Source organism: Aquarana catesbeiana, linkage group LG04, assembly GCF_042186555.1.
Source record: "Aquarana catesbeiana isolate 2022-GZ linkage group LG04, ASM4218655v1, whole genome shotgun sequence".
NCBI classification, from domain to species: Eukaryota; Metazoa; Chordata; class Amphibia; order Anura; family Ranidae; genus Aquarana; species Aquarana catesbeiana.
Genome location: NC_133327.1, coordinates 108,744,594 through 108,767,170, shown reverse-complemented (window position 1 = coordinate 108,767,170; position 22,577 = coordinate 108,744,594). Strand labels below are relative to the sequence as shown.

The 22,577-nt window shown below is 42.1% G+C and overlaps 1 protein-coding gene across 21 annotated transcripts in view; it reads right to left on the bottom strand.

The window, feature by feature from the left end:
* The window catches only part of MYT1L (myelin transcription factor 1 like), a 716,654-nt gene that overhangs the window by 51,837 nt on the left and 642,240 nt on the right, over positions 1-22,577 (bottom strand). For 20 of the 21 annotated variants that reach the window (XM_073625450.1, XM_073625442.1, XM_073625431.1 and 17 more), the window contains 2 exons: positions 18,363-18,599; positions 1,273-1,394 (listed from right to left, as the gene is read on the bottom strand). In XM_073625450.1, the coding sequence (XP_073481551.1) occupies positions 1,273-1,394; positions 18,363-18,599 (359 nt within the window). The remainder of the gene's footprint in view (positions 1-1,272; positions 1,395-18,362; positions 18,600-22,577) is intronic. The other variant, XM_073625449.1, reaches the window with a different exon arrangement.

Sequence of the window (22,577 nt, the reverse complement as noted above, 5' to 3'; positions counted from 1 at the left end):
TGATTATAATTTATTATCGCTTTTTTCTAGCTGGTCTAAAACCACTTTTGATGTAAAGAGACAGTTTTGGTTGCTATAGACAATCTCCAGTTTCCTGGCAGAAAGAACAGTTTTATATATATAAAACTGCATGCAGGGCACTGGACAGACCACTAGGGACAAAGGGGATGTGTCATTATTTGATACAGTACTGTAATCTGTAAGATTACAGTATACTGTATCTGTACTGTGTGTTTCACTTTTGAATTTACCGCCGAACTCCGTCCCCGTGCGTCGCACCGCTCGCAGGGAACGGAGCTCGGCACTGTGAATCGAGCGAGACACGGCGGCTCGCCGATCACAGCGGAGAGACATCGCAGGAACCAGGGGACAAGGTAAGTAAACTCTTCCTGAATCCTGCGATGCAAGCCCGAGTCTGGCTCGGGGATACCGCTTTTGGTATGAAAAATCCACCCCGAGCCAGACTTGGGAATACCGCCAGGGAGGTTAAATGCACAATAGAAAAAATTGTGAAAGTTAATACTTGGCTATGTGTTTTACTTCAAATGACAGTTTGGGAGTAGGCAGTTACATTTAAAAAAATACAATGTAAAATTGACAAGGGACATCAACATAGTTGTATCTTTGATCTTAAAAACTACGGGATAATGGTGTTGCATAACTTGCCCCCCCCCAAAAAAAGCATAATAATATTATTCTTGATACACTAGAAAAAAAAAGCCTTTGAAAATGTGTTTGCAATAACTCCATCAGTATCACCAGCAAAGCAGCTTCATTATTATCCCATTAAAGAAGAATAGAATTGTGCGCTGCATTTGGAGATTTCATAATTTGCCACGTCATGAATGTTGATTCTCCATTACAAACGCTAGTTTACAAGACCGACCGCTTCCAGCTCATCTTTGCTTCCGAGCATGCGTGTTTGTACTTTGGACTTTTGTCCGACGGACTTGTGTACACACGCTCGGAAAATCTGACAGCAGACATTTGCCCACGGAAAATTTTAAAACCTGCGATCCAACATTTGTTGGCAAAAATCCAACAACAATTAGATCTGATGGAGCATACACACAATCCGATCATGTGTACAGGGCTTTAGAGTGAATGCTTTTAATGGGAAGTTTTAGGAAGAGGCTTGATGACATAAGCAGCACTAAGATGCAAAAATGGGTAAAAGTATTTTTTGCCAATTGTTTATGAGACACATTCTAATTCCTAAGGTGCCAAAACATCCTAAAAAAATGAAATGTTTCAGAGCTACAAAATGCTTACGTTATTAAGTCCTTCTTGCTCTCTTTACACTGAGGATATTTGGGTTTAGGGCTTGGAATTGTGACTTCACCAGGGTACCTTCTATCTTCCATGGCATCATGAAATGGATCCAAATCATCATGCTGCAAAATAAATACATAAACAGTTTAAAATAGGTATTTTGTAATAAAAGTCTGACAATATGCATTTAGTAGAATCACAAGGAAGCAGAACATTTTTATAAAATTCTGTGTTGCTTTATTATTATGTGTCCACTTTATTTTCATTGACTTGGGTATATAGCACAAATGATCTGCTTTTTAATAAAATTATTCAAAATTTACTTTAGCAAATAGTACCCTCCGAACCCAAAAAAATGGTGAAAATGTGAAAGTCTGAACTAACCAACAACAAAAAAAAACTTTGTTAAAAGAGAGGTATGGGTTTTTTTTTTTTTAGAATCATATTTACCTAGCTGGATTCAACACCGCCGATCGCTCGGTTCTCAGGGCTCCCTGAGCAGAGAGCTTGTGACAGTCATCGGCTCTCTGATCTGCCCTTCTGCGCTCACTGGAGTGCTGGGCTGTGGACGAGGTGGGAACAGCCGGCTCAGGCTCTCAGTGGCTCACTGAGAGGCAGAGCAGGGTGCCAGTTCAGGCATTTGGGCAGATCCTGACCATATAGTTGCAATCTTACCCTTGGCTGGCTCTGTGACTTTAGCCGACAGCGGTCCACAGCTTGCTGTCAGCTAAAAAAAGGTCACAGGAGTGCACCACGAAAACGGCACTCCTGTGATCCACACGAGAAGTACAGCCAAACTAGCTTTGGCTGTTCTTCCCCTTAAACTATGGCTATCTTTGAATTCAGAGAAAAAACACTCTTGCTGATTGTGGACTGTTTTTTTTTCCAAATATCCAAAACCTAAAGCTACTAGATATTACTGTCAAGTTCAAAGTGGTATTAAAACCAAAAGTAGCATTTATTATATTGCAGCATACCAATTCTTAGATGTGAATTCTGCATTCATGTTCTTTTTTAGGCTTTCTTTCTTCTAGTTTCATCTGGTGATCCAGTCAGCAAGTCTGTTGTTTTTCAAAAAGCACAAGTTCTCCAGCAGAAAATATCAGTTACAGAGATGAGACAAACCATTAACACTAGCAGGTGTGCTTACAATGATCAGCTTTCATTTATTTACAGTTATAAAAAAAAAAAACTTTATCCCAAAAGGAAAAAAACAGTTTGCTGTAACTGATTATAAAGTGTGAGCGGGAGTTTGGCTTCAGTTTGTTATTGTGCTTAAATCTGCTAGTACATCTAACACTCCCCTTCCCCCCAGACTGACAATGCTTTTGTCCAAAGGTGCCCCCTGTACTGGAGGCACTCTAATACAGAAGGTGTGTTTCTGCCCAGATCACCAGGTGAAAAAAAACTATAAAAACAAAACAAATGCAGTCCCCAAATCTAATGATTGATAAACTGCAATATATTACATTTTTGGTTTTGGGTTTAATGCCGTTTCAAGTTTATATTTACAAGGGGTGATATTCCATATAGAGTTAGTTGCAGACAACCCACTTTCTACAGGAGAGAGATATGTACTGTTGTATTGTAGTTGGGAATTTCAGCTAGTTTACTGCAGTCCCGGATCCGCTAAACCTGAAAGTACAAGCTAAGAGAATGAATCATTCCATAAACCTTTGTTTTTTGGCAGCCTACATTTAGTGCTTATATGCAAATAAAAACATAATCCACTGCAACATTGGTGCAATAAATCGGTAGATTTCTGAACAGGAAGCACAGTAAGGAAACACATAGATAATCAGATGTCCCCTTAGACTAGGTTCACATCTGTGTGGGTGGTTCCCGCTTCGGTTCCACACCCATTCCCGCAGCCGAAACCACCCGCACAAAAAAACATGCTGGATGCGTGCGGGTGCCATTAGTCCTTATGGCACACTGCACACACTGGAAATCACACCTGCACTTCACACCTTTGCTGCCATTGTGCTATGTGCTGGGTGTCCAGTGTGCCCCTGTGTCTTTAAGGAGGGATGGGCTCCTCCCAGCTCACCTGCCCTCTATCTATCCATCGGAATGCATGTGCTTCCACTTTGGAGACTCTCATAAATTTACAAGAGTTAGGACTGCAGATAATCAGTGGCATTGCTATGGGGGTGCGGGGGGGGGGGGCGGCCCGCACCAGGTGACACCCGCCAGAGGGGTGACACCGGAGCCGCCGCTAAACACTGTACTGTATTGCTTTGTATTACTGTATTGTAGCGGAGCGGTGCGAGAAGGGCATCCAGCTGTGCGGGGTAGGCTGCCTGTAACACTCCTCACTCATTCTAATATCCCCAAGTGAGCCAAAGTTGGTGGGCGGAGCTGGGGGTGTGGCTGCCTCCTCCACTCCTCCCATAGACTCCTTCACTATGGCTGATCCCGCAGCTGAAGAAGATGGAGGTGAGGACACAGCAGCCCCGCCTGAGTCTTCATCTGCAGGCATGAAGCATGCTATGTACAGTAAGTTACTCTGCACACTGCACAGTGTCACTACATAGAGTTATAACCTGCCCTATACCACCCCAGCCTGCCCTGTGCCCCCCAACCTGCCCTGTACCACCTCAACCTGCCCTATACCACCCCATCCTGCCCTGTGCCCCCCAACCTGCCCTGTACCACCCCAGCTTGCCCTATACCACCCCAGCCCACCCTGTGCCACCCCAACCTGCCCTATATCACCCTAACTTGCCCTATACCACCCCAACCTGACCTGTGCCACCCCAGCCTGCCCTGTACCACCCTAACCTGCCCTATACCACCCCAGCCTGCCCTGTGCCACCCCAACCTGCCCTATATCACCCTAACTTGCCCTATACCACCCTTACCTGCCCTATACCATGCCAGCCTGCCCTGTGCCACCCAACCTGCCCTATATCACCCTAACTTGCCCTATACCACCCCAACCTGCCTTATACCACCCCAGCCTGACCTGTGCCACCCCAACCTACCCTATACCACCCCAACCTGCCCTGTGCCACCCCAACCTGCCCTATACTACCCCAACCTGCCCTGTGCCACCCCAACCTGCCCTATTTCACCCCAACCTGCCCTATACCACCCCAGCCTGCCCTGTGCCACCCCAACCTGCCCTATACTACCCCAGCCTGCCCTGTGCCACCCCAACCTGACCTGTGCCACCCCAACCTGACCTGTGCCACCCCAACCTGACCTGTGCCACCTCAGCCTGCCCTATACCACCCCAGCCTGCCCTGTGCCACCCCAGCCTGCCCTGTACCACCCCAGCCTGCCCTGTACCACCCCAACCTGCCCTATACCACCCCAGCCCACCCTGTGCCACCCCAACCTGCCCTATATCACCCTAACTTGCCCTATACCACCCCAACCTGCCCTGTGCCACCCTAGCCTGCCCTGTGCCACCCCAACCTGCCCTATATCACCCTAACTTGCCCTATACCACCCCAACCTGCCCTATACCACCCCAGCCTGACCTGTGCCACCCCAACCTACCCTATACCACCCCAACCTGCCCCGTGCCACCCCAACCTGCCCTATACTACCCCAACCTGCCCTGTGCCACCCCAACCTGCCCTATTTCACCCCAACCTTCCCTATACCACCCCAGCCTGCCCTGTGCCACCCCAACCTGCCCTATACCACCCCAGCCTGCCCTGTGCCACCCCAACCTGACCTGTGCCACCCCAACCTGACCTGTGCCACCCCAGCCTGCCCTATACCACCCCAACCTGCCCTGTGCCACCCCAGACCGCCCTGTACCACCCCAGCCTGCCCTGTACCACCCCAACCTGCCCTATACCACCCCAGCCCACCCTGTGCCACCCCAACCTGCCCTATATCACCCTAACTTGCCCTATACCACCCCAACCTGCCCTGTGCCACCCCAACCTGCCCAATACCAGAGCAACCTGCCCTGTGCCACCCCAACCTGCCCTGTACTAGCCCAACATGCCCTATACCACCTTAACCTGCCCTGTGCCACCCCAGCCTGCCCTGTACCACCCCAACCTGCCCAGTACCACCACAAACTGCCCTGTACCACCCCAGTCTGCCCTATATCACCCTAAATTGCCCTATACCACCCCAACCTGACCTGTACCACCCCAACCTGGCCTGTACCACCCCAACCTGTCCAATACCATCCCAACCTGCCCTGTGCCACCCCAACCTGCCCTGTACTACCTCAACATGCCCTATACCACCTTAACCTGCCCTGTAACACCCTAACCTGCCATATACTACCTCAACCTGCCCTATACCACCCCAACCTGCCACTATACCACCCCATACTATCATTTACAGGGGCTGGTTTGGGGTGCGCCCCGTGACCGTGCTCTGCCTGCATGGTGCTGGACAGCCTAGACAGGAGGGGGGTGACACCATGTTTTACTGTACCAGGTGACACCAACGCTAGTGACGCCATTGCAGATAATACTGGGGTGCTGTAAAGTGGCTCTGCAGCTTATGCATGTATTTGCAAATGTGTGCTAACTAAACCCCTGTTTTTAATGCAAACTGTTAGATAAGTTAATTTGGTTGGTAAGCAGACTGGTCGGTGAGTTGAACTGGGAATTTTCTTTGGTTTTGTTTACATGTGCAGCAGCTCTGACTGCCCCTCTGAAAAGCATAATACAGTGGATTGCTTTTCAAAGGTGTATGACAGATGGTGAGGTGGCGATATGTGGCTTGTGATATGTTGATATGTCATATGTTGCAAAATGATTTAACACTGTAAGTACTGCAATACTGTGCCGCAATCGCATGCATTTCACGTGGTTGCAGGGGGTTGCGGAATGGCCCCATAGACTTCAATGGCTCATGTTCAGCGATGGCTTCATTTTTCCCAGGATGCAAAACACAGCATCGTGGCCATAGCATGGGTCAGCCATGAGTGGGCGATTGGCAAAACATAACACTATGGCTCAACCATCTGGTTGATTTATGCCCCTGGCTACCTATGTGAATGAACATTAAGAATGATGTTTGGGAAGAGATCTGCCAATCTTTAGGTGAGTTCAGTTCTGGAGCTTACTGTGGTATTCAATGTTTGTGATTGTGATACACATGTGGTACGTTCTCTCTAATTTTTCTCTGTCAGGGCTCTATGTTCTGGAATGATTTCTACTGCTTGTGAATCTGTGCAGAGAATGTAAACAGTAATGATAATAAATTATATCTAATGTATATGTTATTTTTCATTGTTAAAGCGACTGTAAAGTCTGGGGGAAAAAAAAATTCTCCCTGCAAGGTAAGGGCATAATGTACTATAATGCATCGAATACTAGCACATTATGAAAGACTTACCTTAAAATGAAGCCCTCCAGCAGCACGCAGTCACCGCTGATAAGACTCTCATCTTCACTCGGTCTTTCTTCTAGGTTTGGGGGCTCAGGTCCTTTGAATGGCCAAGCCACATTAGCATCACAGTGTTCTGAAGGGATGGCATGTTCAGTAGGCTATCCCTTCAGAGCATAGGCGTCCGCAGGTAGGGGCAAGGGCCCCCCCCTGTAGCAAAGTGTCCACACATGGACACTCAGGGGCCAGGCTGATCCTGGGTGGGTGCAGAGCCGGTGCCAGCATGAGGGAGGAAATGTGGCTGCCTTAAGGTGCCAGGAGAGGGAGGGCACTAAAGCTACGGGTCCCTCAAGAAAAGCTGATGCTGACGCCGACCCTGCTCACACCTTTACCCAGCTCAGCACAGGTCAAACAGTACACACCGTGACATGCAGCACCTCACTATGATTCTGTGAACATCAGCTGCTGCCTCCAGGTCACACTAATTTCCATTTGCTCTCCACTCCCCACGCCAGGGTCCTAGGTGTAATCCTGGACTCTGAACTAACCTTTCGACCCCACATTCTATCACTATCCAAAGCTTGCCGCCTCAATCTCCGCAACATCTCCAAGATATGCCCCTTCCTAACCAATGTCACCACAAAGCTTCTAATCCACTCCCTGGTCATCTCCCGCCTCGACTACTGCAACTCCCTCCTCATTGGTTTACCTCTAAATAGGCTATCCCCACTTCAGTCCATCATGAACGCTGCTGCCAGGCTCATCCACCACACAAACCGCTCAGCGTCTGCTACACCCCTCTGCCAATCCCTCCATTGGCTGCCACTCAGTCACCAAATTAAATTCAAGATACTAACTATAACTTACAAAGCCATCCACAACCTGGCCCCCAGCTACATCTCTAACCTAGTCACAAAATACCAACCTAATCGTTCTCTTCGCTCCTCCCAAGACCTCCTGCTCTCAAACTCCCTTGTCACCTCATCTCATGCTCGCCTTCAGGACTTCTCCAGAGCCTCCCCTATCCTCTGGAATGCTCTACCCCAATCCGTCCGATTTTCTCCTACTTTATCCACTTTCAGACGATCCCTAAAAACTCATCTCTTCAGAGAAGCCTATCTGGCCCCCACCTAACAACTGTACATTTATCTTCTCAATCAGCACATCACCCACAGTTATTACCTCTTGTATCTTTTGACCTTCCCTCTTAGATTGTAAGCTCTAAGGAGCAGGGCCCTCTGATTCCTACTGTATCAAAGTGTATTGTATTTGTACTGTCTACCCTCAAGTTGTAAAGCGTTACGTAAACTGTTGGCGCTATATAAATCCTGCATAATAATAATAATAATAATACTGCGCCTCCTCTCTCTGAGTCCCGGGTGAAGGACAGAACAACCGCTTTTCTCTCTCCAGGCTCCAGCCCCGCAATGAACAATTCCAGCAGAAATCCCTCCAGTCCAGCACAGAGTCAACAATCACCGCTGAACTGGACGCAAGAGATGAGGGGGAGAAGTCCAGTGAGACTAGGGGGAGGAGTCAGCAAGCAGAGGAGCGGGATCAGCACAGAGTGGAGGGATGAAAGGTAAATCTTGCTGCTTTGCTTTGCATAAGATAGCCCGATGACATGTACACAATGGGGACCCTCTAGAGATGAGGAATAGATGGGGACATAGGGACAGAGTGCAAGAGAAAAAGAGAAATGGGGACAGAAAGGGACATGGGGCAAAACAGAGAAGATTACATGGGGACAGAGGGGCAGAATCTGCTTCATATCCACTTGCTCAGCTTGGGATCTGTGTGCTGATCCCCTGCTGAGAAGATCCCACACAGCCCACTCTGCTCTATGGGTGGTGAGGTGTACAGGCATACCCCACTTTTAAGTACATAATGGGGTTTATTTACTAAAGCTGGAAAGTGCAAAATCAGGCTCACTTCTGCATAGAAACCAATGAGCTTTCAGGTTTTATTACCAAAGCTTAATTGAACAAGCTGGAGTTAGAAGCTCATTGGTTTCTATCAGGGCCATCTTTAATATTGATTGGACCCTGGGCAAAAGTTTTCTTGCCCCCCCCATACAATTTCACTCTCCACCTGCTCTGAGACATAAAATACATAGCAGCTAGACTTAAAATCAGTTTACTGTATCAGATCAGGCAGACTTGTGTGTGTTTACAGCAATTGGTTTCCAGCGGTTACAGCATATCATTACTGCTTACTGACTGGTTGCTAGAGGTTACAACACACATTACGGCTCACTGATTAGTTGCTAGAGGTTACAACAAATGATACAGCCACTATTTACATATGAATGCCGGTTATTCACAGGTTCTGCAGGTGAGTCATCTGTACACAACAATAAGGCAGAGCTGGGCAGCATTAGTAGCAACACTTCACACTGAAATATCGGGACACAGCTCAGGACTAAAACTTCAAAGGACAAGGGAATTTAAGCTGGGATAGTTGGCAAGTATGAGGCAGCTGCTTTGGGCCCCACAACAATGACAGGGCCTGGTTTCTATGCAGAAGTGAGCCTGATTGTGTACTTTCCAGCTTTAGTAAATAAACCCCATTGTGTACTTAAAAGTGGGGTATGCCTGTATACAGACTTGTGTGTTTACATCCAACTTCCCTCCAATTCCATCTGCCCAGACAGTGGGGAACAGATCCCCTTTGTTGGTTTTTGGATTAGATGTAGGTGGGTGTAAACGGACACAAGTCTGTTTACATCTATCACTCCATAGAGGACAATGGAGGAATGGAGGGTCTGATGAACTGACAAGCAGACCCCATCAGACCAATTGGTGCCAGGATGGGGGATGGGGGGGAGTAAATCTGAATCCTCAACCACTTGCTGGAGCTTCAGATTCTTAATGTGCTGCAGACATGTCCTTTTTAACACACTGCTGGGTGCAATAGCAGCCAGAAGTGTGTGTACTTTTGTAAATCCAAATTTTGGCTGATCACTTCCACAGCCGCTATGATGTGCCACCCCTTCCCCCCTGCCACCTAGTCACCTATATGCTATCGTATAGGGGCTATTGGTTCCCTATGTGATCACAATAAAGTCACAAAAAAAATAATAATAAATACATTTTAAAAAGTTTTAACTGTTTAAATGGACACATAAACAATAATACATTTTTTTAGAGGCCTCCCCCCACACACATACAAAACACATGTGCTAGTTCACCTAGGTAGGAAAATGATGTTTGCCCTACAGATATAGAACTGCACACATCAGAATGAGGACAATATTTTTAATTCTAAAATGATGACCCACTAGGGCGAGAGATGTAGATCCAGCTGGCACGGCACTGGTACCGCACACTCAAGCCCCTTCCCTCCATGATGTTGACAAAAAGGGACGGAGCATGGCTGACCTTAAAATGATCCCCCCCCCCCCCCTGAAAAAACTTCTGCAGACATCCATGCTTCAGAGTGCAGTGCACATGCAGAAATTGTGAATATTTCCTAAACGGTCCATGTTTAGGAGACATTCCCTGTATCTACAGGTAACTTTATTATAAGCTTACCTGTAGGTACAAGTCACCAAGTGGTGTTTACTACCACAGTAAAAGAGAAATTCATGAATAAAACAACAAACAAAACATTTATACTCCCGTGCTGCATCTGTCCCCCTCCGCCTCTACACCAAGAACGGAGCAATCAAAGACCACAAATCGCTCAGTTCTTTGCCTTCCATGAGTTGAGAACCAGTGACTATCAGTCACCGGCTCTCTGCTCTGCCCCTTCAGCGCTCATTGGAGCACCGGGCTTTAGAGGGGGCAAGAGTGGCTGGCTCAGACTCTCAGCATCGCACTGAGAGGCCGAGACAGCTGCCGGTCAGAAATCTGGGTGGATCCCAACATTAAAGTCAGAATCTCTCCGGAGTCTGGACCAGCTGAATGGGTACTTCTGTTATCCCCAGGGGAAGTAGGGCCAAAAGAGCTTAGGCCCTACTTCTCCTTTAAAGCTGATTTCCAAGCAGATAAAAATGATTAATCCTATTTTGTTTTCAATAATTAATCATTTTTTAATGCATCATTTGTAAGTGTTACTTACCTGCAGCAAATTAAAGGTCTCATGCCCTACAAGATAGGGATCCTGGCTGTGCAGTAAAGCTGTTTAAATCACTGGACTGGATGGACAGAAATACCAACCCTTTGACAGGCAAAAAAAGCACCCTTATATGAACTTCATCTGTGTATTTTCTTTTTTGAGTTCAGCTTTAAGCAATTAATATACTAATCTGGTGATGATGTTCCTTTAAATCAGGTACATTGTTTATCATTATTTTTAACATAGCAAATATCTTTATCGTTAGGAAATAATTTTAGCTCTGAGCCTACCCTTACAATCAGCCAGCCTAGCAGAGTGACAGGGTCTTTGCAGAATCTTAGCTGTATGCAGTGGTGCATTGTCAAGTCTGGCTGTTCATTCCACTTATATGTGTGGCGCCTCTCTTTTTGTGGCGAATGTGAAATTTTACAGGTCCACTAGCAGAAAAGAGGTAGATTGGCTGGTCTGGGATAGCATATAGACTGCTCTCCTTCATGTCTACAATTTGAGATATATATATATATATATATATATATATATATATATATATATTATATATACTGTACTGCATATATATATTTTTATTATTTTCAGTGATGTGAGCCAGTGAAACCAGAAAATAATAATTTGTTAATAAATTGTTATTGGAAAGTTCTAGCTTAGTGAATTGAGCCTATTAGGCTGCCCGCCGGTCTCCTCCTCTCCTCCTTTCCTCCCGACTGACGTCAGCAGGGGATTCACAGCCCCTCCCCAGCAGCTGTCAGGTCAGGGGAGAGGAGACCAGCGGGCAGTCATGTGAGCACCGAGCGACGCTCGTAAATAAGATATTAGGCAGCGTTTTTTTTATAAATCACATACACTGGGGAGCATCATGTTATCTAACACTGGGAACTATAGTAAGAAAAAAAAGTGGCTTAACAATCATTTTAAAGCATGAATTACAGCACAGTGCTTGTGCTATGTAATTTGTCCCTTTGTATCATATAAAATATCTGGCTGATCCTGCCTGGTTCTGCCCTCCCCCCTGTAAGATGAGCACATTTTATCATGGCTGCTGAGCCCTGACACCGTGCTCTGTTTATGTGCTTCCGTCATTCGCAGCTCTCCTCTGGCCTCTCTCATCCCCCTCTCTGCCTGCCAGCTGAGTCAGTGCCTGCCCCTCCTGCAGAAATAACTTGGTAATTTTCAGGCACTCGCCTGTCTTCCTTAATGCTAAGTGCCCAGTGTATGTGTTTTATTAAAAAAATGATGTTCTATACTATATTTCAGAGCGCTGACTGCCCGGCACTCTCCTCCTCTCCTCCTCCCGACTGACGTCAGCGAGGGATTCTCAGTCCTGCCCGCTGTAGCTGTCAGATCAGGAAAGGGAGCAGTGGGCAATCACGTGAGTGCGGAGGGGCACTAGGATATAAGGTATAGAATGGCATGTTTTTATAAAGCACATACTGTACCCAGGGCACTTAGCATTAAGGAAGACAGGTGAGTACCTGAAAATTACCAAGTGGGGTTACAACCACTTTAAGTATGTGATTATACACAAACATCTATAATACAATTCAAACTTAAAGGGGTTGTAAACCTACGTTTTTTTCACCTTAATCCTATGCATTAAGGTAAAAAAACACCTGGCAGTGACCGCCCCCCTAGCCCCCCGTTTTACTTATCTGAGCCCTAGAACTATGGGTCAACGCTGTCTCTCTGCCCGGGGCTATCGGCTCTTGATTAGATAGATTGATAGCAGAGCAGCCATTCACTCCCGCTGCTGTCAATTAAATCCAATGACATGAGTGGCAGGGGGTGGGGCCGAGTCATATATTCTGTGGCTATGAATGCCGAATGCCCTTGGAGCGCGCCCGCAAGGTAACCCCCTCAAGAGAGAGCTTCTCCTAGGGGGTTATCTGATGTGGGGAGGAGCCGAGAGAGCCACCGGGGGACCCCAGAAGAGTATGTTCGGGGCCACTCTGTGCAAAACGAGCTGCACAGTGGAGGTAAGTATGATTATATGATGACTTGTTATTTAAAAAAAAAAATGAACCCTTACAATCACTTTAGGAGGATAACCTAGGTTTATAATTTAGGGGTTCCTTGGATACACAGAAATACATTCAACAACTATCATAGGTAATTTCAATGTTGTTTGTTTTAACACTTTAATCTGGATGACAGGTTTGCTTTAAGTGTTTGTGTGTTGATGGTTTTGAAAAGAGTTTTAAAGACATATGCCTACTGAAGTAAACTTAAAAAAAAAAAGTGAAACCCCAAATGAGCATGTGAAAGGTAGGTGCATTGAGGCTGCAAAGAGTACCTGTGAAAAAAAGGTTCGGGGGCCACTCTGTGCAAAACGAGCTGCACAGTGGAGGTAAGTATGAAATTTTTTTATTTAAAAAAAAACAAAAAACAAACCCTTACAATGACTTTAATAGTTCACTAATATAGACATATGTGTGCTCCACCCAAAATTAAAAAATGTAATCTACCAATGTGGTTAGTCAACAATCAAACATTATATGGACTAAATACAATCAATAATACTTCCAAAATAGTTAAATAAACGTGTTCTGCTCAAAACTGAAAATCTATTTAAGTAATAGCCACTATGTAAAATATATATTTACATGTAATAACAGAACTCTCTTAATATTATGATTTACAAATAAGTATTGTTCCACTTAAAACTGTGTAGTGTAGTATTTTTGATTGTTGACTACCCACATTAGTAGAATGTAATTATAAATTTATGTGTATATTAGTGCACTATTAGGTTTGAATTATATTGCTGATGTTTTAGGTGTATTAGGTGTTTAAGAGCAGCGCAACACATTTTTCAGATTTTTGTATTTATTTGATGTGGGAATACATTTAGTGTTTGCTACAGCTCTATCTGTTGTTAGTATCTCACAATCCTTGGGCCCCTTTCACATGGGGCAGACTCCGTCAAGCAGATCCACCTACTCAGCGGGGGATCTATTTTCTGATCCCTGCTGAGCAGGTGGATGACAGGTCTGTGTCTGGTCTGCTTATGCAGAGTGGACACAGACACAGCCTGCTGTTCTCTATGGGGCGGTCCGATGGAACCGGCCGCCTGTCATTTTCCATTCGGCTGTCATCCAATCCTCTAGACCAGTGATTCTCAAACTGTGTGCCGTGTGAGATTTGCAGGTGTTCCGTGGGAGTTTGGAAAAATATTTAAAATTGTTAGCGTTTTGAAACCTTGAACATATCGAAAAATTCAATGATGAAGCAATGTCGCACAAGTTGAAAAAATTTAACATATATAAAAAACGCAATCTCTGTCAGTCTGTCATTCATTGGTTCTTTTCGTAACGCGAGACTAGTGCAAGATCTTGGGAGAACTCGATCTCGATCTCTTATTATAATAATAGAGACCGTTCCATTCCAACTTTGATGCTTAAAAAAGTTTGTTCATTGTTTACGTCTGGAACTCTGAAAGAGAAACCGTTAAATGAAAAGCAAGCGAAAGTACAAAGAAGATTACAATCGCTTCAATCTGATTTGCTCTCGAAAGCAGACACATCATTCACAGATAAATTTAAAATGAAACATATATGTAACAATAAATAAGTTCTTCAAGACAAAAATGGTTAAATCTTTTCAGGTGTGCCGTGAAATTTTTTGGTCTTTTTGGTGCGTATCAAGACAAAAAGTTTGAGAAACACTGCACTAGACGCATGGGGGATTGATCCCCATCCATCTGTTTTTGGTGGACTGGATTTCATTGGATGCAGGTTGGTGTACACAGATGTCCGTTTACATCTGGCTCCCCATAAAAAACAATGGGTGGTCCGATTGGGTCCGAATAAAAAATGGACAGCGGACCTAATCGGTCTGTTCGTATGAAAGGGGCCTTATTTGTTTGGCAACGCACAAAGGTTTTTTGTTTTGTTTATGCAAATATGAACATTCCCCTGACCCCTTGCATGAGTTTAAACATAAATGCTTTTGTATGCATGTCTTCATTTATGTTCAGGGCTAAAAAAAACAAAAAAACTAAAAATGGTTAATATTTAGTCAGGTAAATGTGAACTATGGCATATGTATACTTCACACTTACCACATGCAGTCATCAGGTGGCGCTCTAGAGACTACTGATTGGAGGTTTTCTGCAGTATATTATAGAGATCCTCAATACAAAGGTGTAATATTATCCCTAGCTATTCATCTCTGATCATAATACCCAAACAGCTAAGCAAGTCAAATGAGGGACAACCATTTTTCAGATTTTCAGCTACAGACAACCATTCAAAAAGGGCAAAGCTAGTTCTTGGCCTTCTTAGTATAAATGACATATAGGAAAACTTTTCAGAAAGCACCCTAAACTAAATGTAAATATGTAAAATCAAGACTGTTTGCAAGTAATGGAAAAGCAATATAAATTATTTTTAATTTATAAACAATAAAATATGTAATAATTGTAATACTATTAATAATGTGCAATATTAATATGTAAAAATAAATATAACCTATTATAGTAGTTAATCTCTCCCTGATCTCTGAGCTATCACATGTGGGTGTCCAGTATTGCAGATGCACGGGTCACAAATACTCACAAAGGTATCAAACATCTTTTGCTTAATGAGAAGCAGTTTGATCTGTACTAATTTTATGCCTGAGCCTGTTGACTATTTGCTTGATAATTTACCTTAACTGTTTTTGATGACCAACTAATATTCATTTAAATATCTTCCTTATCCAACTTTCCCAATTATTAAAGCATACCTAAAAGTAGAGTATACTTGAAACAACTCTGTCACATACATAAATATTCTAATAAATGCTGTCTCTATATAAAAGAATATATTTACCTTCCTCGGTTCAGAGACAACACTTTCAGGAGTTCCCTCATGGTCCCCAGCTGTGCTCAGTAGTTCCTTCCCCTGACCTCCACATCACTACAGAACATAGTAAGGGTTGGTAGGAGGGACTACTGAGCGCTGTAGGGAATCAGGAGATTCTCCTAAAGTATCTGTTTTTGAACATATTTTGCTTTGTGCTTTGCAGGGACAAATTGCTTTAAAGTTTTACCAAGATCTAAAAGATATTCAGTACAACTAAAACAAATATATATATATATATATATATATATATATATATATATATATATATATATACATATATATATATATATATATATATATATATATATATATATATATATATATATATATATACACACACCTATAGTTGAAACAAATAAAATAAGATACAATTCATACAAAAATTCATATGAAATTAATAAAATAGAAATCGATGATAAAAAAACGAGTGTTGCAAGCTATGGCAAAAAACAGTGATTCACCCCACCATCCAACTTTATAAATACAACAGAGAGTGCAGGGCAACACCCCAATTAATTTAATAATAGCTCCCTAAAGTGCACTTATAAACCAATTAAATCCATTAATATATACTTGAGTCCATAAATATATATAGTAAAAAATAATGTCCAACTCATGTAGAAGTTCAAAAAACACCAACGTGTCTTCTAATGCATCAAACTTCAGTGTTCTCCCATCACCAGGTGAATTGCAAGCTTACTCTTCCTATCAGGCTCCCGCTCTCACGCTGAGTGACATAAAAACAAAAATGCAGTCCCCCCCCTCCCCCCCTATCCCCCTCCATCCCCCATGCTCCCTATCTAGGCACCCACGTAGGCACACAGTCTTCCCATTTCACATAGTCATTAAACACCCAACCCAAAAGATGAACTTAAGACACACACAAAGCTACTCTAAACACCCATTAACCTTGTCCACATATATCCAGTGACATATACAAAATACATCCGACACAGGTCTTACTCCAATCTCAGGTTACAAGACCTGCATCTCGGTACTTCAACGGCACATATATCAGACTTCCCTCAGAGTGTCTGTTTCTGGTCAATAGCGACCCAATTAAAGGCGTAGGTTGGGCCATTAACCCCTTCCACGATTAATCCAGTATGGAAGCGATTGTCAATATTAGCTGGGACATTCTGTTACTGTGTATCTCATAATTATCTCATCAATGTTTAAGATTGCTGTAAAGACTTTCTATTCTTTAATAAAATTAATTTCTTGGAAAAAAACAAAAACAAAAATGTAGACACAGTGTACCCTACAATGTACTTTATTAGCCCCCAGGTGTGGTAATAACACTTGAATTTTGTAAATGTTATTACCATGCTTGGGGGCTAATAAAGTACATTGCAGAGTACAACATGTCTACATTTTGTTTTTATATGACTCTGCGTGAGATCGGGAGCCTGATAGGGGGAGTAAGGAGGCAGCCTCTCTATTGATTGGAGGGGTGGGCTCTGGGTGACACATAGTGGCAATGAATAAGGAGACAATTGGGATATCTATTGTTGGGAGGTGGACTTGCAATTCACCTGGTGATGGAAGAGCACTGACGCTTGATGCATTAGAAGACACTTTGGTGTTTTTTTAATTTCTACATGAGTTGGACATTATTTTTTACTATATATATTTATGGACTCAAGTATATATTCATGGATTTAATTGGTATAAGTGCAGTTTAGGAAGCTTTAGTTAAATGAATTGGGGTGTTGTGTTGCACTCTCTGTTGTATTTTTACTGTTTTATTTATGCAACAAAGTTACTTTAAAACTCTTTTTGTGGTCTATGTCCGATTAGGTAGATTTTTCACTCACTTACTGTCCTTGTAATGTAACAGGAAATTACAGGAAATTTGAGTTGAGCCAACATTACAATGGTGACTTTTAACCACAAATAAATGCATCTGTAGTGTCAAAGTCAACTCAAGCATTGAATTACCTGTTTCATACATGAGGGTTGTGTATGTGGTCAGGAAAGGGTCAAAGAATATGCTTATGATTGTCCTAAAGTGTGCTAAATAAGAAAAGTTTCTGACGCCCTATGCCACCAATCAGACCTCTCTATTCTGACAGCTGAATCTGAAAGTTTGAATCCAATTGGCGGGTAGCAATTGTGTGCATCATTTACATAAGGTTGATATAGCCAGTGAAAGAATTACTGATGGCCCAATTGTTTCTGGGCCCAGTGGATGAACAAGTGAGAACAATGGCAAGTCATTAATGTCCCGATAATATTATGGTTGTATCTAGACTTCTGTGACTCTACATAGACATCTATGTCTACATCCATATCTATATTTATATCTCTATCTATAGGGCTGTGTAAGGCCTATCAGCTGTCAAAGACCTACACCACCACCAGCACTCTCAGACACACCAGTTCTTCCAGCAAGTATTAAAGCTACCAAACTGCGGAGGATACTTCTGAGTTCATAAAATTATGAAATAATTATGAAATATCTGGTCCGCATCTCTAGAAAACCAGTGAGAGATGAGCAGCAGTATTTCTCTGTGTGACCATATGGAACAGCTCACGCCTCTGCCCAAAAATAAAAAAAGATGACTTTCAAGAAATGTGTAATGATAATGACAATGACGATGATAATAACATTTGTAATAAAACAAGACAATTATGGGCATTTATGTATCTGAAATAACATCTAATTTCAAATGCAAAAATGGGTTTGTTTTGTAGACCGGAAAAAAAAAGCCTGTGTTGTCAATAGCAAGCTATCAGCTAATATTTTTCATTTTCTTTTAACCTTTAACATTTACAAATGATTGGTTGCTATAGACAATGCAGCCACTCTTCTCTCTTTTAAACATCAGAACTTTCTGTTTTCTTTATATGGATGGAACATACATTAATGTCTTTGGAATCATCTTCATCTATCCGCCTGGGTTTCATTTTAGTGTAGTCTACTGGTAAGTCCCAGCAGTCACTGTCAGTCATTTGGTAACACTGGCTATTCAGCATTGCCTGCCGCTGTGGCGACATGGATTCCAGTGGAGTTAGGATGGAGCAGCAACCATCTCGTTGTCTTTGTTTGTTCATGCTAAGGTCCAGTGTTCCATTTTCATCCACATCAATGTCAGGATTCTGAAAGGAATGGATGGATATTGTGAAATTAGCTTTTCACTATTTATTTTCTTTGTTTCTTTTTTTTTTTTTCTTTAGTATTGGATTATGTGCTTCCTGTAGGTTACCCGCAATGAGTCGTGATAATGTGCCCACACACAGCAGCCTTGTCTTATGTAAGGCTTGATTCTCTCATGCAGGCATATAATGTGAAATAGAAAAATGAAATTCTTTTCACTGTTGCATCTTCAATGAAAATATAAAAGAAAAGTGAGGGTCTTGTCTCTTTATTTTTTAATATTATGTTTAGAAGCTGATGACTTCTTAACATTGACATGTTACATATATTACATGATAATTGTAATGGTTAAATATTATAAAATAACCCCACCCTGAGATTTTAAGAGGAGGAACGTTAGATGACAGGTGAGGGAGGTTAAATTAAGGGAATACAATAATACATTTTGCATTGCAGAGCTATCCCAGTCTGAACAGGAATATACCTCTGCTAGCCTGGCCCAAATGAAAGATGGGTTTTACTGCCAGCACAGGGCAAGGATGGTATCAATCTTTACTCTCAAAGCTGCCTAAAACACAACCCAGATTCTCAACTGTGGCACAGCATCTAAGAAACCATCTTGGCTCTCAGGATCAGGCAAGAGCCTCCTTCTACACTTGCTTGTGTAAAGGCCCCATGCCGACACGAGGCACAGGAGGCTCATATGTTTTTGAAGACCAGTAACAGACCCCAAATAGGAAAATTTTGGCAATAGTACCATGCTCATAGCGCTAAGATTTGAGCTTTTACTTTCACAGTGGCCCATTTATAGTCTTCATAAGCAAAAAAGTGATTCTGAAGCCTCCAACGCATATGGGAGAATGTTATTTGTTATTATCACTGAGAAAGCACTTTAAGTAATATAGTTGGATATATTAAGGATTAGTGAGCAGACACTAATTGCTGGAATTATCACCAAGTACTTCTAGGTGTGTTGGATGCCTGCCTCTTATTGCTGCACCTTGGTGTTACCCACCAACAGTTTTATCACTAGTGTGTGCCTTCTGAACTGCAAGGACACATTCGTGACATGGCAGCTGGCCACAACACTCAGGGACATCCAACACACTCGGGAGTACTGGATGCTCAAAAAGCTTTGCCAGGCTGGATACAACAAAACTGGTACTGGTAAGTATCATTGTTGTTGTTTTACTTGTACTTTTATTAGCAACTGTGTTAAAGGTATTAGCATGTGCAATAATAAAATGCATTTCTATATTTGTCATGAATTTTTATTTTGTTTGGGTAACTGTGCCTTCATTTAGTCTAAGTTTGTACTTGCAGAGGCTTAGATATTAGTTGTCATTGAACATGTTTCGGGGGCGGATGTTTTTGTGTTGTCTAATGATAACGGATTTGTGACACTGATATCCTGTTCAAATGCTATATGACTGATTCAATAAGGAGATGATGAAGACATGTTTTTTTTTATTGGTTGATGTTGGTTCCTATGATTTTAGGAAGTATGGTTAATGACTGTTGCAGCCCCTGCCTAAGTTAGTAAATAAACAAGGTATATTTATATGAACATGTATGACAATGGTGGGTGACATGAATAAGACACTTGCTGAGAGTGAATGGGAAAGAAATGATTCACGCAATCAATGAGCTTGGTAGAATGATCTGGAAAGGAAATACTGCATTGCAACTGAATGCAAATGATTTCAATGAACTCTCTAACTCAGCATTGCACTATTCATACAGTAAACCCTTTAGAACATAAGACAGGTCCCCTTTGAAGCGATTTAATGAATCACGTGAAAACTAAACATCATTAAACAATATTTGTACCAGATAAAGTAGAATCAAGCTGGTGGTCACACAATGGAAAACTCACTTGGAAATATCACTACCTTTCATCTACCTCTAACACATTTTATACAAAATATCAAAAAAAGCAAGCATTACATTTTCATTTCAGTGCTTGCGTGGGTTTCCTCCAGGTTCTCCAGTATCCTCCCATGTGCCAAAGACCTGCTGCTAGGTTAAATGGCGCCTACATTGGCTCTTTATATGTGTGTGCATGTATGCATGTAAGATAGGGACCTTAGATTGTAACCTTGAATGTACAGAGCTCCTGATCAGCATACTTGTTCTAAGTCAGTGACTCGAAAACTACTGAAGCCATTGGATGAATATGAAAGTTAGGCATTTAGTATTTACATTAGTAGAGGACAAGAATGGCAGCATCCATACTTTCTCGTTTACACCAGTGAAGATTCTTCTCACTGTCTTCTATAACCTATGGCAGCATCCATACTTTCTCGTTTACACCAGTGAAGATTCTTCTCACTGTCTTCTATAACCTGAGGTGTAATTCTAGAGTATATATGCCCAATTATTGTTGTAATCAATAGGTATCTATAAAGCTGAATTAGAAGTAATGGTTAGACTTCCACGTTACAGTAAGCTGCAAGTTATCAATGTAATAGCCCTGACCTATCACTTAGCATTGATTGAAACAAATCACCAAGCTGAAATATACGGTCAATTGCAAGAAGTGAGTGTGTGTAGAGAGGAGGGAGGGTAGGAGTGTACAATTAATCATTCTAGCCTCTAATAAAGCACTCCCTGCTCCTGGATGATGACCTATCATTATAGGAACATTATCTTAAATAGCTGGCTTCTTACAGGATAAAGCAAGGTTAGACCCAAGTATTATAGACCATTCCTACCTGTGACTCTACATCTCAAAGTAAAGGTGACATTCACTAGCATGATTTTCAATTAACAGGTGTCAGGATATCAGGACACTGCGCGTTTTATAATGTGGGGCAATACATTTGAAATCACCTGTGAACAGAGTATGAACTTTATACATTATATAAGGGATAATAAACGTGTTTGTATTTTAAACGAATGTCCTTGATTATGTCTTGACCTTTAAAAATGAAAGATCTATGTTTAAGGTGAGTTGCCTATATGTGTGGTGGTGGCCCCTTTCTCAGCACGTTTTGGAGGTGATTGATCCTATTTGAATTCCAAGATGTTTTAAATCCACTTCATGACTTTAAGGATTTGCGAGCTACTAGGATATAGAGACCATCTATGTTTCAAGGTGGTGGAACTTTTATATACTCACATGTTGGTGGTTCGTTTTCATATAGTGTATAATTAAGAGCACAACTAAGGACATTTGTTTGAGATACAAACATGTTTATTATCCCTTATATCATTTATAAATTTCATACACTGTTCACAGGTGATTTGTATCGTCATGCATTGTAAAATTAATTTTATATATTTTTTTTCACTATTTTGTGTGTTGCACATATGTTGGTATTTTTTATGTTGTAAAGTTGGAAACTTTATATGCTCCAGTCACGTTTTTTGGTGTTTGTGATTGTTATACTTTATTTGATAGGTGAGCGCAGGAGTGTTTTGTATTTTATTTATATTCAATAATTGATTGTCCATTACAAATTCTAAAATCTAAAACTCCATTTACCCTTAGCAGATGTGTTAAATGTAAAAAGGATACTGGTAATGGCAAATTTTTAAATGTCTGTCTGTTATCATTATGCATGAACAACATTGCACATACACTAAATCTGTCAGCACTTTAGGAAGGCAGAGAACTGTTGATGCCATAAAAAAAATTAAAAGAAGTGCTGCACAAATATATCTGTAACATTTACTTCATTGCAGTCTGCATACTGATTACAATTTAGAGTTGTTCTTAAGGTACAACTAAAGGCAAAACATTTTTTAGATTTGGATACAGTGGAGAGGGGGTAGAACCACTGTTGGGTTTTAGAAGTATTATTATTTGGAAGTTTACAAAAGTCAAAATATGGCTCAGTAGCATATACAAATAGAACAAGAATTTTCTAATTCGACCTTAAGAAGGACTTGTCTCGAGTGTGTAAGCATGAGGCAGATGATACAGACACATATTGTAAAGTATACAAAGTCAAGGCTTCTTATTTGAAGAAATCATT